The sequence below is a fragment of the Cebus imitator genome, unplaced genomic scaffold (assembly GCF_001604975.1).
Source record: "Cebus imitator isolate Cc_AM_T3 unplaced genomic scaffold, Cebus_imitator-1.0 Scaffold52, whole genome shotgun sequence".
NCBI lineage: Eukaryota > Metazoa > Chordata > Mammalia > Primates > Cebidae > Cebus > Cebus imitator.
In genome coordinates this window covers 6,517,597-6,533,287 of record NW_016107367.1, presented here as the reverse complement: position 1 = coordinate 6,533,287, position 15,691 = coordinate 6,517,597, and the positions used below count along the sequence as shown (strand labels likewise).

At 37.1% G+C, this 15,691-nt stretch overlaps 1 protein-coding gene across 5 annotated transcripts in view; it reads left to right on the top strand.

Moving 5' to 3' along the window:
- VRK1 (VRK serine/threonine kinase 1) overlaps positions 1-5,409 on the top strand; it is an 84,474-nt gene extending 79,065 nt beyond the window's left edge. For 2 of the 5 annotated variants that reach the window (XM_017528158.2, XM_017528157.2), the window contains exon 13: positions 3,793-5,409. In XM_017528158.2, coding sequence (XP_017383647.1) covers positions 3,793-3,824 — 32 coding nt within the window. In that variant the 3' untranslated portion in view covers positions 3,825-5,409. Of the gene's footprint in view, positions 1-52; positions 2,283-3,792 lie in introns of those variants that run through there. The other 3 variants (XM_017528160.2, XM_037738344.1, XM_037738345.1) reach the window with 3 other exon arrangements.
- The last annotated feature ends 10,282 nt before the right edge of the window (positions 5,410-15,691 follow it).

Genomic DNA, 15,691 nt, shown 5'->3' with positions numbered 1-15,691 from the left:
TCGCTACTGTCTTTTTTTCCCTCTTCCCCTGTCTTGTTCATTTTGTTATTAGGAAGTGAGGAGTCCCAAGGAGCAATACATCGAAGCATGTCTCAGCCAGAGGCTAGCTGCAGCAGCTATGACAGTGAGTGGGAACAAAATTAAGGAGCATTTATAAAGATACAGTAATATTTAAAAAAAAAAAATCCCTTAAATTTTAAAACTGGCAAGTTTAGTTTTGGTAGATCCTGAATTGTTTTAGTGAGATTGGCATTCATTAAGTCTAAGACAGTCTCAGCTGCACATGAGGAAGACTCATTCCTCTTGACTGCCTGGACGTTATTTGTTACCTGAACTTTGCTTATTGAACGTGAAGGGTTTTACTCTGATAGATAAATGCTTTTAAATTCTAGTTTAATTATGAAATTTTTTTAACCTAAATTTTTAGTGTAAGGCCTTCTACTGATGGTTTTTCCCATGAAAAATTTACTTTCCCTCTCCTGTTCATAAAATGGAGACTACTTTTGTTGGTATTGATTTTGGACCATTCCTGAGGAATCTTTGGAGAAAGCATGACTAGTCAAATATATCAGTATTTTTGTTATCTTATTGAGAAAAGAGTAAAGTCATAAATAATTTAAGAAGAACAATTCAGTTTGTTTGACAGAAGTTTTTAAGAAGATAAAGAAGAATCAGATTCACCCTTATTTATATAAACGCAGAATTGCTTTTCTTAAAATGCTGTTTATTTCCCCCATTACAGTTCACTTTTTTCCCCCCTAAAGTACAAGGCAAGTTAAGGTATTTTACTATCAAAATAATAGTGAGAGAAATATTATCTGATGGTAAAATGTTATTGCTTCCAGCAAAAAAAGCCAAGAGTTGATGTAAATGTGTACTTTTAAATTTATCCATTTAAAGTAACTTGAAGGAGAAGAAAAATTATTACATTTGATTTTTAAAAAATTTTCAGGATATGTAATACAATTCAGTGAATTCTGTGTTTTAGAGCTTTAAGATTTTCTGTCATAAACATGTTTCAAGAATGGTTACCTCTAACAGCAGCCTTAGAAATGTCAGTTTCTTCATTAACAATTTTATTTTCAAACACAATTTATGATTTACAATATGGTAAGAGATTTTTCTCACTGTGATCTTTCATAATACTGTGCCTAGCAAAATGGGAGCAACTTTCCTTTAATATCTATTTAGACCATTTTAAAAACGTGTATAATTTTCTTGATACACCTGAACTCATTTTGAATAGTTGGGGGCCTATTGTGTAAGAACACATTCTGAAAGCTTTCAAAATGTGTATTGTGTAGGTTTTGTCAAAGAGAGGAGGTGATGGGATGGTTTTCAAGAAGAACAGGAGCCTCTAATCCTTTTATTTTTATGCAAGGCATAATTTTTACCAGTTGAGAAAATTTGGTTATTTGCTGCAAGTAATTTTTCCCCTCACAAACTGATAGCCTTTAAAAATCATACATATTCTGGCATTTCAAAATCATGCCAATATTTCAGAATTGTGCTAAAAATTAGCTAATACAGCCATGATATTTATGGCTGGTGTACTTTCCCCCACCTGTTCATAAAATGGAGACTACTTTTGTTGGTATTGATGTTGGACCATTCCAGAGGAATCTTTGGAGAAAGGATTTTTGACTAGCCAAAAAGTAGATATTTTTAAGGGAACCCTACAAAGAAATTTTCCACCTTTTTTTCCCTACTGCATTATAGAACCATAGAAGAGTATCCCAAACTTGTATGTTATTCTCCACATATCAAATTATTACATTAGTCTTATTATTGGACCCTTTGCCAGTAGTGTATATTAGGAAATGGTTATATTTTAAATTAAAGAGATAAGAAGATTTTTTTCTGTAACAATCAGAATTGATTATTAGGGAAAATATTGAATTGATATATGCAACAAGGTGCATAGGACTGATTATATAAACCCAGGCAATAATACCACTTTCAGTTGCAGTGAGAAACTTTAGATTGATGAAGATAAGCAGCAATGATATTTAATTTCAGAGTAAAATGGCAAATTAAGACATGAATGAGAATAATGCTGTTTAAATACAGCTCTATAGTTGTTACTTCAGTGTTCTTTGTAGTGTAGTTAAAGATTGAAAATATATTGAAAGGAGATATAAGTATTGATGATTGACCTTGATTTTGTAATACCCCTTATGCCTATCTCGCTATCACAACATTTTCAGTTTTCTGTGCAGAATTAATTTCAAATTTCTTGAAACAGGCCAGGCGTGGTGGCTCATGCCTGTAATCCCAGCATTTGGGAGGCCAAGACGGGCAGATCATTTAAGGTCAGGGGTTCGAGACCAGACTGAACAACATGGTGAAACCCCTGACTCTACTAAAATACAAAAATTAGCCAGGCGCAGTGACAGGCGCCTGTATTCTCAGCTACTCTGGAAGCTGAGGCAGCACAATCACTTGAACCCAGAAGGCGGAGGTTGCAGTGAGCCAATATCACGGCACTACACTCTAGCCTGGCGACAGAGCGAAACTACCTCTCTAACTAACTAACTAACTAACTAGGTAACTAACTAACTGGTTTCTTGAAATAAAAACCTAAAAGTCTATGGTGGGATATTTTTAATAGAAGGCTATGTTACAGAAATTGAAGGAAAAACTTAAATTTTAAAATCAATCATAGTACAATATATAGGGTATGTATTATGAGTGGCAGAAAAAATGATATTCATATAGTTTGCTGTCATTGAACTGTGTGGCAATTATATAGAAATGGTATATAATTTGGAAAAATTAAAAATGCTAGTTTTGAAACTGACCTCTATGTTAAGTAAGTAAACCCATAATCAGAAAACCTTTAGATATATGTGGTAGAATTTTGTTCCACATTCAAAGAATGTTTTGTACTTTTGAGAAAAGAATTATTCATCATTTTGTTTTTTTGTGCAGTCATTGATTAATTGTGAGCACCATGCTTTCCCTCACTCTGGTGGCTCTGCTCTTTCCTGGCAGAGCGTAACATGCAACAGTGGGAAGGAAATGGCCCTGCACATCCTTTGGCAGCACTAGGGGGCCATGATTAGGCTGACTGCTGCGCCCAGAGGTGGAGTAGGAGTAGTAGGTGGGATGAAATGTCTCCTTGGTGAGGCAGAATTCCCATGCTCCTAACAGAGAGTCACTGATTTATTCCAAACCAAGAATAGTTAGATGGAAGCTGTCATAAGGGACTTAGACCAGTATCACATATGATCCTTTTCTAGGAGGCTACTCATTTGGGATCCATATAATTCCTAGTGGAAAAGACATTCCATTTCCGAATATCCCAGTACTCTCCTGCCTAAAGGCTGTAGGTAATAGGCTTTAAAAAGCAACTCATTCCCTTGCTTTTCATAACATGCATGACCTCATCTCTTCCCCCTAAGGAATGAATGCTTATCTATATTGCTAAAGTGTATATCTGTGGAGATAATATTTTAAATTTTACAATAAATATAAATTTTGGAGAAAACGATTTCAGTGTTAGTAAAAATTGGATACATTTTATAAGTCAAAGGATTTTTACACGGTTTAAGACTAGAAGGTAGGTTTCGTCAGCATATTTTTTGACATACTAAAAAATTGACCCAATTTTCTAAGATTTTCAGGGTGTTAGCATTTATACCTTTGTGTGTCACTTTTATCTTTGCAAATCACCAGACTCAATTCGATTTTAAAATGTTAATAACTGTATTTAGGGATATTTATATTTCTGTTCTTTTGCTTTCGTAAATTACTGATTAATGATTTAAGTTTCTTTGATTTGTCTTCAAGGTTCAAGAACCAGAAAGAGAGTCCAGAAGTAATTCAGATGCTGCGAACCAGCTTCTCTTTTCTTTGCTTTCTTTTGACTTTTTTCCCCTTTTCTATTTGAAGTGTTTTATTTTCATGTGAGTCTTGTGAAGTGGACGTAATAATTAAATACCGGTGTGTCTGGAAAACATAAACTTTTTAATAAAAATAAATATTTTGTACAATTTATTAAAGACTAATTTATGACATTTCAAAATCTTCAGGTTGTACTCCTTTAAGTTATTCCATAGCCATATGTTTTTGATGTTTTGGAGTACATATATAAGAAAATTACTATGACATGCACTTTTCTAATCATTGTACATTTCTCAGAGTGGATAAAAATGTTTGACAAAGTCCTCACTTTTAAGGAAATGCAAAGCTTAAAATGAAAATCTTTTTTGTTTGATACAAATGCACAATATGTTGTGGCCATAAGGTTTGGTTTGTATTGATTTTGTTCTGTTCCAGAATCTTTTATTAAGCACCTGCTGTATGAGACAGGAGGTACAAAGATGAGAAAGGAATATGAAATAAAAAGTGGAGTAAGCATATCCACAAGGGAGAAAATCTACAAAGGTGAAAGTTAGATTACGTAAGAATTATGTCAGTATGCGAGCTGTATGACAAGAAAACCGGCGATAAATGATCAAGTGGTGTGTGGTTAAACATTGTGTAAAGACTGGCTTCATCCAAGGAAGTTCTCTGGCTATAAATTAATATATCTAGTCTATTGTTCATTCACAGGAGTTTATTTTTCTTAAGGTTTCTCTTTCATAGCATGTAATATTTGTACAGTAAACGAAGCGCTTCAGAGTTTCAGTGATCAGAAATTTTAAGATCTGGAATTTTTTAAGTTTCCTTGGGAACAAAAGCTTGGAATTTTAACATATTTATGAGCAATTTCAGGATTCATTCCTCAAATTTTACTTGCTTAGAGAAATTGGGATCGGACTATATTTTCTGATGGGTGCTATACCTTACCACTTATAACGTGCACAGTGTGTTTAGAATGTATATGGACATAGTTTCGTTTAAATATTTAAGTATTTTAATATGTATTCAATATATAGCTAGCACATTAAACTGGTGATTTCTCTGCTACTTAGGACAAGCCTAAAGTAGGTATTTCAATTTTTAAAGGCAGGTTGATTTGAGGGAAAATAAATAAATAAATGTACAGGTGGGATATGGACATACCAGAAATACCATACCAGGATGGTACTAAGTTTGAGAAACTATGAACCAGTATAAAGACTCTTTTTAACTTCTGGCCCTCTTATGTGGCTATTCAGTTGTCATGTGAAGCATTTATCACCAAAATGGTTAGATACTGAAAAACGCAAAACCTCTGCAGACTTCCCTTTGAAGATTAACATTTTAATGCCTCCTAAAGTTCTAGAGCCACATATCTTTACAGATTAGAAAATTTGATTTTGGGCAGAGGCTTCTCCTGCTTTCTGTAGAATGTTAACTTTTAGTACTTATCAGCGTTAATGTCCTCAAGTTTATTTGTAACACCTAAATCAACTTTCAAATTCTGTTTTAAACACATGAATGCTTAAAATAGAATAAAATGTGTGTGGTGTGTTTTTCTGTGTATACCATAACCGCCGTATTTTTCAGAACCCAAAAACATAGCAAAACTTGTTGGTTAAATATTAAGAAAACAAATATTTCCTCACATATTGTTTTAAACAAGTGGTGGCATTTTTTTTTAATGTTACCATATTGGCAGGGCTACAGAAATTACTAAAAAACTACTAGCCATAGTAACCAGTTTGATTCGTTAGCCACATCCCTCGTTCTGCTATTTTATTTCCTACCTTGTACTGTTTTTTTCTGTTCCCTATTTAAGAAATGGTTAAGCAACCTCGTCATTCAGAGTTATTTTTGTTCTTGTCCTTTTCAGTTCTATGTTTAGTATTTTTATTTTGCATTGCTTTTATTTTCTTTCTAATCCCTGATTGGAGTGGATTTGCCATTCTTTGTTCTCCTTTCACAATCCAACTTGCATATGCTAACATGTTAGTTTCATTTTCTTCTGCCTTGTCTGCCATTGTCCTTAGGTCCTTACTGAGCTGAGGTTTTTTAGTCTGTTGAGGATCAGCACCACTGCCAGGCTCTTGTCCTTCACACAATAAGATGTATATGTGCTCTACATTTTCTAGAAAGCAACTGATAAGTCTTTGGTAATTGACTAAGCCCTGAAGTGTAGTAGCTTCTAGGTGTTGATCTAAGACAAATCAAACACCAGTAAGCCAGTTATAAAACCCTGATTATCTCTTTGAATTACTAAATTACATGTGCATATAAAGACCCAAGTTGCATAGCAATAAAGTGGTGGAAATATAAATAATTGATTTGTATTTGTGTAGGGCGATATGTATGTCCACAGTTGAACATTATATGCTTGTTTATTCTTTAAAATTTTATTTTAATGCTCTATATTTTTGGATTATAAGGGTGTATTAATAATACATGGCCATCTAAAATAGTTTAGAATATACAGAAAAGTACCAATAGACAAACCAGCAATAATCCTGCCACCCACAGGCAACCACTATTAATGTTTTGACACATTTTCTTCGGGTCATTTCCATGTATTTTTATCTTTAAATAGTTACACTTCATATATAACTTTATATTCTGCTTTTGAAAGTTAACATTAAATACTTTTTATATTATACTTCATGAATATAACTTCTGTGTTTTCTCAGCTTTTTTAAATGGATTTCTGATACTTTCATGACCATTTTCATAATATTGTTTCCAGTATTGGGATATTATAAACTATTTTTGAACAAAATTAGGCGGAAGTCTTCATTGACATATATGAATATTCTTAGATTTTCAAAAGGGAACCAGTGAGTCAAAGACTTTGAAATGGAAAGTTGTGCATGCGTATTATTAAATTGCTTTGCAAAAATCTGTCTGTTAACACTTCGCCCAGTAGGTCCAAGTGCTCAGCCTACATTTTTGTCATTTTTGAGGAATATAGACTGAAAGTTTGTGTCCCCTGCATTGTTCCTGTGTTTAAGCCTAACCCCTAAGATGATGGTCTTTGGAGGTGAGCCTTTGGGAGGTGATTAGGTCATGAGGGTGAAGCCTTCATGAATGGGATTCATGCCTTTATAAGAGGAGACAGGAGAGAGATGTTGCCTGTCCCTGCCATGTGACCATCTGCAAACCAGGAAGATGGCCCTCGAAAGGAATAGAATCTGGCAGCAATTCTATTTCTCAGCCTCCAGAACTGTGTGAAATAAATGTTTGCTATTTAAGCCACCCAGACTAACACATTGTTTTATTTTTATAAATTGATAAGGTAAATTTTCTTTTTTATTGCTAGTGCACCCAAACCTTTATTTGTAAACTAATCACTCTTTCCTTTTTTATGTGTTGATATGTACTGTTTATACAGTAATGTCCTTAACTCTTTGCCATTTTAGTTGCTGACTGACTTTTCCCCGTTTATGTTTTGTGTATATTTTTAATTTTTATGAAGTTTAGCTTTTATGGCTTTAATCTATTGATCTTTCATTGTAATTTCTGCAACTGTTTTAAAATATTTTTTGTCCGGAAATTAGAAATATTTACCATGGGCCAGGCGCGGTGGCTCAAGCCTGTAATCCCAGCACTTTGGGAGGCCGAGGCGGGTGGATCACGAGGTCAAGAGATCGAGACCATCCTGGTTAACATGGTGAAACCCCGTCTCTACTAAAAATACAAAAAAAAAATTAGCTGGGCATGGTGGTGCATGCCTGTAATCCCAGCTACTCAGGAGGCTGAGGCAGGAGAATTGCCTGAACCCAGGAGGTGGAGGTTGCGGTGAGCTGATATCGCGCCATTGCACTCCAGCCTGGGTAACATGAGTGAAACTCCGTCTCAAAAAAAAACAAAAAAAAAAAAAACAAAACAAATATTTACCATGACTTTTTTTTTGTTTTAATGCTTCTAAATTTTCAATCCAAATGGAATTAGTTTGGTATATGTGTGCTATGAGGTGAGGATCACAAAGATTTTTTTTTCTAAGCAGCTAGCCAGTAGCTTCAGTACCATTTGTTAAATAAATGATCTCTCCCACCCCTCCTCCACCCTGGTTTGTGATGCCTGCTTTATTATATACTCTTGTTTCTAGACTGTCTGTTCAATTTCATTGATCTGTCTGTTCTTATGCCAGCACCACACTGACTTAATTAATGCCATTTTACTTATTAATTCTAATTTATCACTCAAGCCACATTAACAGAAATCAAAATTCACTTATGATCCTACCACCACTACAGAAATCTTAACTCTTGTCCTTTGGCTGTGTTAGTCCTGTTTTCATGCCTGCTTCATTTTTTAGTTATAACGGTTGCATGGATAAAATTTTGTAGTTTTTTGAAGTTCCACAGGTTATTCTTTAATCTTCTAATTCATTAAGTTCTGATGCAGAAAGTACAAGTCACACTAAAGAATATTATAAAAGGGTATTGATATGCAGATAGCCTCATACACTATATTAGTAATGGTATGTAGCCTACTGCTGACCAGATAGTTTAGACAACTCTCACTTGTGTGTTACACAGAATGCTTACTATTTCCACTGTGCTGAGGATGTGTTTATACATACAGTGGTGAGTTTATTGTGGCATAGCATTTTGCAGCTTATGAATAGCATTCTTGAATTTGTGTAGTTTGGCTTGTTATGAAGTTCCCAGTAAAATTTCTGCATTGAGAAAATTCAGTTTCATTTGTAAACCACTACAAATGATCTTCAGGAAACCCTCTTCTGTAACAATTAAGTCCAGTGTTAGAATGTTGTTCTGAGATGTCAGCAGTGTGAGTGGAGATGATAAGATGATATTTGTGCCTGGGATGCAGCAGGGAGGAGCGAATCCAGAGTATGGGGAGAGGGTGAAAGAGTAGTCTGAATGCTATTTCCACTTTCCTGTGTGTTGCCTTTCTGCTTCTGATATAGAAGCCAGGCAAAAGCCATCACGGATATTTAAAATGAACGTCTTATAACACCTGGGCAACAATTTCTTTAAAAGTGGAAAAATTACTGTATTCAAAATTCTCTCTGGCCTTTACACAAAAATCGTAGTTCAGAAATTCATGGTGGTCCTTGGTATAATTCTCAGATGTGAGAAAGATCCCTACACACTTTTGTAGACTTTCCCCATAAGGGACCAATATGTGTTAGTACTTAAAGTACAGCTACTGAAGGGTCTGCTAAACTTGAAGACTGGAAAGTTACAGGACAGTATATTATATTTCAGGGAAAGTTACAACTGGGAACTGATACTATTAGATTGCATGGTGAAGAGAGAAAAACTTCTTGAACTTTTTTAGGTAGAGAAATGTACCTTCAAGGTTCTTAGGAAGACCTTTGATGTTGTGGACATTTTAGTTCTCCCTACTCCTGCCCCCGCCCCAACCACAAACATCCTAACTTTGTTCTCCTGTCTTCATTTATTTCATTAACTATTATAGAACATTTTGGTACAAACATGTGAGTCAGTTTAACTGGAGGAGTAATATGTACATCCCAATCTGCTTATTGTAATTGCAGAAGTATATGATTTAGTCCCTGTGTACCTCCCACCCCAAGTTTCTAGTCCAGAAATCCTTGACAGATAATTAAAGTTAGGGCAAAGTATTAGGTTGGTGCAAAAGTGTGGTTTTTGCCATTTAAAAAATGTAGTGTACCCTAGCATTCATAATTTAAAGTAGGGTCATTAAGACCTTTCTTAAGATACAAGTACAGTTGCAATGGGTTTTTTTTCTTCCTTTCTTTTTCTTTCTTTCTTTCTTTCTTTTTTTTTTTTTTTTTTTTTTTTTTTTTTTTAAGTTTCTAACTAGACTTTTGAAAGAGAAGCGGTCTGTATTCCAAGTGCTGCAGCCCCAAAATAAGTCTGTGCTATGTCATGCAAAGTGTTCAAAAAGCAAAGGTGGCTGAAATTACATCAAAATCGTTTCCAGGGCCCTGTCTTTTCCTGTAGAGGTCAGAGAAACCACAGCCTGCAAAAACACAATTTGAGGTCAAGAATCTAAGACACCCGCTGTTCCCAATGAACTGTGTGATGCACATAGAAAGTGTTTGGAAGGGAGGGTCAAGCTAAGTGAACAGTCGTGGTAACACCTGGTTGGTCTTGTAGCAGCAAAATTGAGGGGAAATATGAAAGTTTAAAAAAAGTTCTTTTTTTGGTGTTATTGTTGATATCCCTATTTGAATGTGAAGTCCCTAACACAAAGAAGCAAGCTGCCTTTAGACTGCATTTACTGCTCTTGATGACTCCAGTTGTGTGTAAATATTAGAAAACAGCAGGGTCCTGCATTCCAAGAATCACTTGAGCAGTGCCACGAAGACAAGTGTCCTTACTGGTATTGTAGTCATACTCCCAAGCTCTCCTGCTGTTTCTAATCTGTGCGCACAGCCGTGAAAAAACTGGACTGACATTTACAGGCACAGCAGGGAGACACTTGACTAGGGAATGTTAAAGACTACCGTACCTCCAATTCAAAGTGGCCACCACACATGATGAATCTTCACAGGAGAGCCAGTCTGCACTTCAGCTGATGCCATAATGAGGGTATCTGTAATGAAGCAAAAAGCAGAACATTTTTTTCTCTAAACTCAACTTTTTAGCAGATATTTATTGTTGTATTTTTTAGACCTAAATATCTAAAGGAAAAATCTAATTCTGCATAGGTGGTGGATCTATTCTTTTGAAACTGTGCGTTTTGGAAGGTCTGTTTCCTTCTATCCTTACCGTTCAGTCTTTACTAGGGCTTTACAGGAATGTTCCTTAGTAAAAGAGCATTTACTCATCTGAATAGAAATAACATTTCCTGGAATCTTCTCTAACTGGCATGTAAAAGAGGGTCAGTCGCTTTCTGCCTCGAGCTCGGCAGAAATTATTCCCCGTTTTGTCCCAGGGAGCTGCCAGATTCGTATGCCGTAATACCAGTAATGCAATTAGGTTTGCTGCACATTGTCTGGTTGACTTCTCAGTTAAGAGTTTCTTTCCCTATGGGAATAAGACTAGACAGACTGTCATTTGCTATTACTAATTCTGCTTAGCATTATCACTGGAGCTTTTTTGGTAATTAGCTATCTTAGTTGGCTCTTAAATTTTAATAGCCAATTGAAGCTACGTTTTAGCCAAGTTCCATATCTAAATTGCATTCAGTCCATTAACAAAGTTGGTTAAAAGGCTATTAAAACAAAAGCCAATATATGGTGGTTCGCACTTACATCTTCGCGACAGTAGCAATGCCGGCTTCCCTTGAGTTCTCTAAAGGAACTTACTCTCCTCAAACAGAGTTACATGTAAACTGGACATAACTTCTGAGCAGCAAGAAACGAATGACAAGAGTTTTAGCATGCCAACATATTCAAAAATGTCAGTGCCTACCCTCTTTACCTTTTAGTGAGGGTTCTTCCAGGGTTTGGTTCCATTTGGTTGATGGTGGGTTCTGGTTTTGGTTTTGGTTCCATTTGATGAAGGGTGGAAGGAAGAGACATTTAATATTATAACTTAAAATTGATGGTTTTTGAAAAGTGAATACTTGAAATGATGTTTTTCTCCATTTTAGCTTATCAAAATTATTAGCAAAACCATCTGAAGCACCTTCTGGTAGAATTGTTGTCTTGCTGGGTTTAGTTTGTAAAACATTCTGCCAGACATTTAAAAAAAAAAAAATTGTAGTGAAGCCAGCACATAGGCTCAGAGCACTCTTTGCCTAATTGATAGTCCTCGTTACTATTATGGTTAAAGTCAGAAGACCATTTCTAACACTCCCCAACCCTTTTGTTTACCATGATTTTAGTTTCTACATTCAGTCCCCCTTCAAATTGGAACGTTAGTTCAGTTTTTCATTTTCAAACACAATTTCAAAAATTTTTGTAATTGGTAATGCAGGCCTTCAAAAGAAATTAGATGAGTACAGGGTGCATTCAGTTTACATTCGTCTCTGAATCCTTAGGACCCTAGGAATGAAGACGTGGAGAGAAACTGGTGGACAAACACATCCTGTCACCTTGACTGTCCAGTGCAACTGAAACAACTCCCCACCCCAACCCTGCCCCGTTTTGCCAATGTCCTATTTTGAAAAGAATAGTTTTTCTGTTTCAAAAATATACAGATGTTTTAAGACTCCAAATGATGGCTTTTTCTATTGCCCCCGTTCAGAAGTTATTAGAAATTGTATTCAACCTTATATTTTTAAAAGTCACTAGAAGGGTCAAATACTTTCCATCTCCCTGTATTTGACCACTCTTCCACAGCTAGCTTCCTCTACCGCCCCCAGAACTGTGATCAAGCTTTGTCTTTGACGATGCTATCTTCACTGGCAGACAAAATCTGGGTAGAGGTAATTCTAGCGAAACCCAAATATTTAATAAAATTACATTTCCATTTTAGTAGCCCACATTTACATGGATTTTTCATCCGTATTTACTTTTTTAGTCTTTGGCTAGATGGCTGAGGCACCATCAATGAAAGTTTGTCTTCACTGGCAAGGTGAAGAGCTTCACATGTCTTAGCAAAGCAACAGAAATGCTGGATGGTCTCTGGTGATATTTGTTCTATACCTGAAGCTGATAGAAAAGGGCAAGAGAGGCCATTTTATCCATTTTCAGATTATAATGCAGTAAAATTAACATGCTATTAATGTATGCGTAACTAATTGGACTTTAATAAAAATAAAACTGGCTTTGGAAATCATGTCAAAAACTGTCTAAAAGGTGAGTTTGATGGCTTCTCTTATGGAAGACAAAGCAGGATCAGCCTTGCTGTGATTTGTTTGTTTGAGACAGAGTCTTGCTCTCTTACCCAAGCTGGAGTGCAGTGGTGCTATCTAAGCTCACTGCAACCTCTGCCTCCCAAGTTCAAGCGATTCTCCTGCCTCAGCCTCTCGAGTAGCTGGGATTACAGGCACACGCCACCATGCCCAGCTAATTTTTGTACTTTTAGTAGAGATGGGGTTTCACCGTTTTGGCCAGGTTGGTCTTGAACTCCTGACCACAAGTGATCCACCTGCCCTGGCCTCTCAAAGTGCTGAGGTTACAGGGGTGAGCCACCATGCCCGGCCCCTGCTGTGATTTATAACAGGACCCTCTAGCTTCATATATGAGAGTCAGCCATTAAACAGGTGATTGGGAGTTCCAAGAGTGTGCTTGTGGCGGGGAGGGGCTTTGGAACTGTCATTTTTAAACTTCTCAGGTGGTCCATTTTTAGGACTTCATCTCTTCACCTGGGATCTTCAGAGAGCTAAGCCTGAGACAGAGGCTTACATGCAGTTAGGTTTTTTGTGAATGTGATCCTGGGGAGGAGAAATGACAGACAAAGGAATGAGAAGGCGCCCTCCACCACACCCCGCTAAATTTTGAGAGCCAGCATGGGGAGGTATCATTAAGTCGGCCAACTGACTGACACTGAAGTCCTGCAGGACCTTCCAAGGAACCTATGAAATGCATCTCACAACCTGCATTTGGATACTAACTTTCCCATGCTCCTGGATTGCACATGTAGAATGCAGTGTTCCTGGCAGACATCCCATACAACCCCTAGAGAAGGAAAGGAGAGGGGCCCTCAGAAGCCTGTGCAGAGTTGGCTGACATCATTTGGGCTGGCATGAGTGAGGATTTTTACGCTGCACACAGTACAGGAGGTACTTCATGTGCTGTCATATGATTACCTTAAGGTCTTTTCTCTTGGGTTGGTCGATTTCCCTAGAGAAGGCTCTGTTGCCCAGAGGAATTTTGAAGGCCATAGTTAAGAGAGCACCATCCAATTTATCAGCTTTGCCGTTTTGGGATTATGCTGTTGGTGTCTGGTCTAAGAACTTGGCCTAGTCCTAGATTCTGAAGATTTTTCAGTTTTCCCTAAAAGTTTCATAGTTTTATGTTCTACATGTAAGGCTTTGAACTATTTTGAGGTTTTTGTTTTTGTTTTTGTATAAACTGAGTTTTGAGTCAAGATTCTGCTTTTTGTCTATGGATGTCCAATTGTTTCAGAACAATTTATTATTTTTTTCTGATAACGGAGTCTCTCTGTCACCCAGGCTGGAGTGCAATGGCGTGATCTCAGCTCACTGCAATCTCTGCCTCCCAGGTTCAAGCAATTCTACTGCCTCAGCCTCCCAAATAGCTGGGATTACAGGTGCCCTCCATCACACCTGACTAATTTTTGTATTTTTGGTAGAGAGAGGGGTTTCACCATGTTAGCCAGGCTGGTCTCAAACCTCGTGATCACCCGCCTCACCTCCCAAAGTGCTGGGATTACAGGCATGAGCCACCGCGCCCGGCCTCAGAACGATTTTTTGAAGAGACTTCTCTTCCTCTTTTGAATTGATTTTGCACGTTTCCAAAAAAATTAGTTAGACGTATTTGTAAATGAGTCTGTTTGTCGATTTTCTATTTTTTTTCTCAAAAATTTTTATTGCATTTTAGGTTTTGGGGTACATGTGAACATGCAAGATTGTTGCATAGGTACACACATGCAGTGTGATTTGCTGCTTTCCTCCCCATCACCTATATCTGACATTTCTTCCCATGCTATCTCTCCCCAGCTCTCCACCCCCCACTGTCCCTCCCCTATTTCCCCTCTACAGATCCCAGTGTGTGATGCTCCCCTCCCTGTGTCCATGTGTTCTCATTGTTCAACACCCACCTATGAGTGAGAACATGTGGTGTTTGATTTTCCGTTCTTGTGTCAATTTGCTGAGAATGATGGTTTCTGGGTTCATTCATGTCCCTACAAAGGACACAAACTCATTGTTTTTGATGGCTGCATAGTATTCCATAGTGTATATGTGCCACATTTTCCCTGTCCAGTCTATCATCAGTGGGCATTTGGGTTGGTTCCAGGTCTTTGCTATTGTAAACAGTGCTGCAATGAACATTCGTGTGCATGTGTCCTTATAGTAGAATGATTTATAATCCTTTGGATATATACCCAGCAATGGGATTGCTGGGTCAAATGAAATTTCTATGTCTAGGTCCTTGAGGAATTGCCACACTGTCTTCCAATATGATTGAACTAATTTACACTCCCACCAACAGTGTAAAAGTGTTCCTATTTCTCCATATCCTCTCCAGCATCTGTCTCCAGATTTTTTAATGATTGCCATTCTAACTGGCATGAGATGGTATCTCAATGTAGTTTTGATTTGCATTTTTCTAATGACCAGTGATGATGAGCATTTTTTCATGTTTGTTGGCCTCATGTATGTCTTCTTTTGTAAAGTGTCTGTTCATATCCTTTGCCCGCTTTTGAATGGGCTTATTTGTTTTTTTCTTGTAAATCTGTTTTAGTTCTTTGTAGATTCTGGATATCAGCCCTTTGTCAGATGGGTAGATTGCAAAAATTTTTTCCCATTCTGTTGGTTGCCGATTCACTCTAATGACTGTTTCTTTTGCTGTGCAGAGCTGTGGAGTTTGATTAAGTCCCATTTGTCTATTTTGACTTTTGTCGTCGATGCTTTTGGTGTTTTGGTCATGAAGTCTTGCCTACGCCTATGTCCTGAATGGTTTTGCCTAGATTTTCTTATGGTGTTAGGTCCTATGTTTAAGTCTTTAATTCATCTGGAGTTAATTTTAGTGTAAGGTGTCAGGAAGGGGCCCAGTTTCTGCTTTCTTCACATGGCTAGCCAGTTTTCCCAACACCATTTATTAAACAGGGACTCCTTTTCCCATTCCTTGTTTTTGTCAGGTTTGTCAAAGATCACACAATTTTAGATGTGTGGTGTTGCCTCTGAGGCCTCTGTTCTGTTCCGTTGGTCTATGTTTTGGTACCAGTACCATGCTGTTTTGATTACTGTAGCCTTGTAGTATAGTTTGAAGTCCAGTAGTGTGATGCGTCCTGCTTTGTTCCTTTTTTTTTTTTTTTTT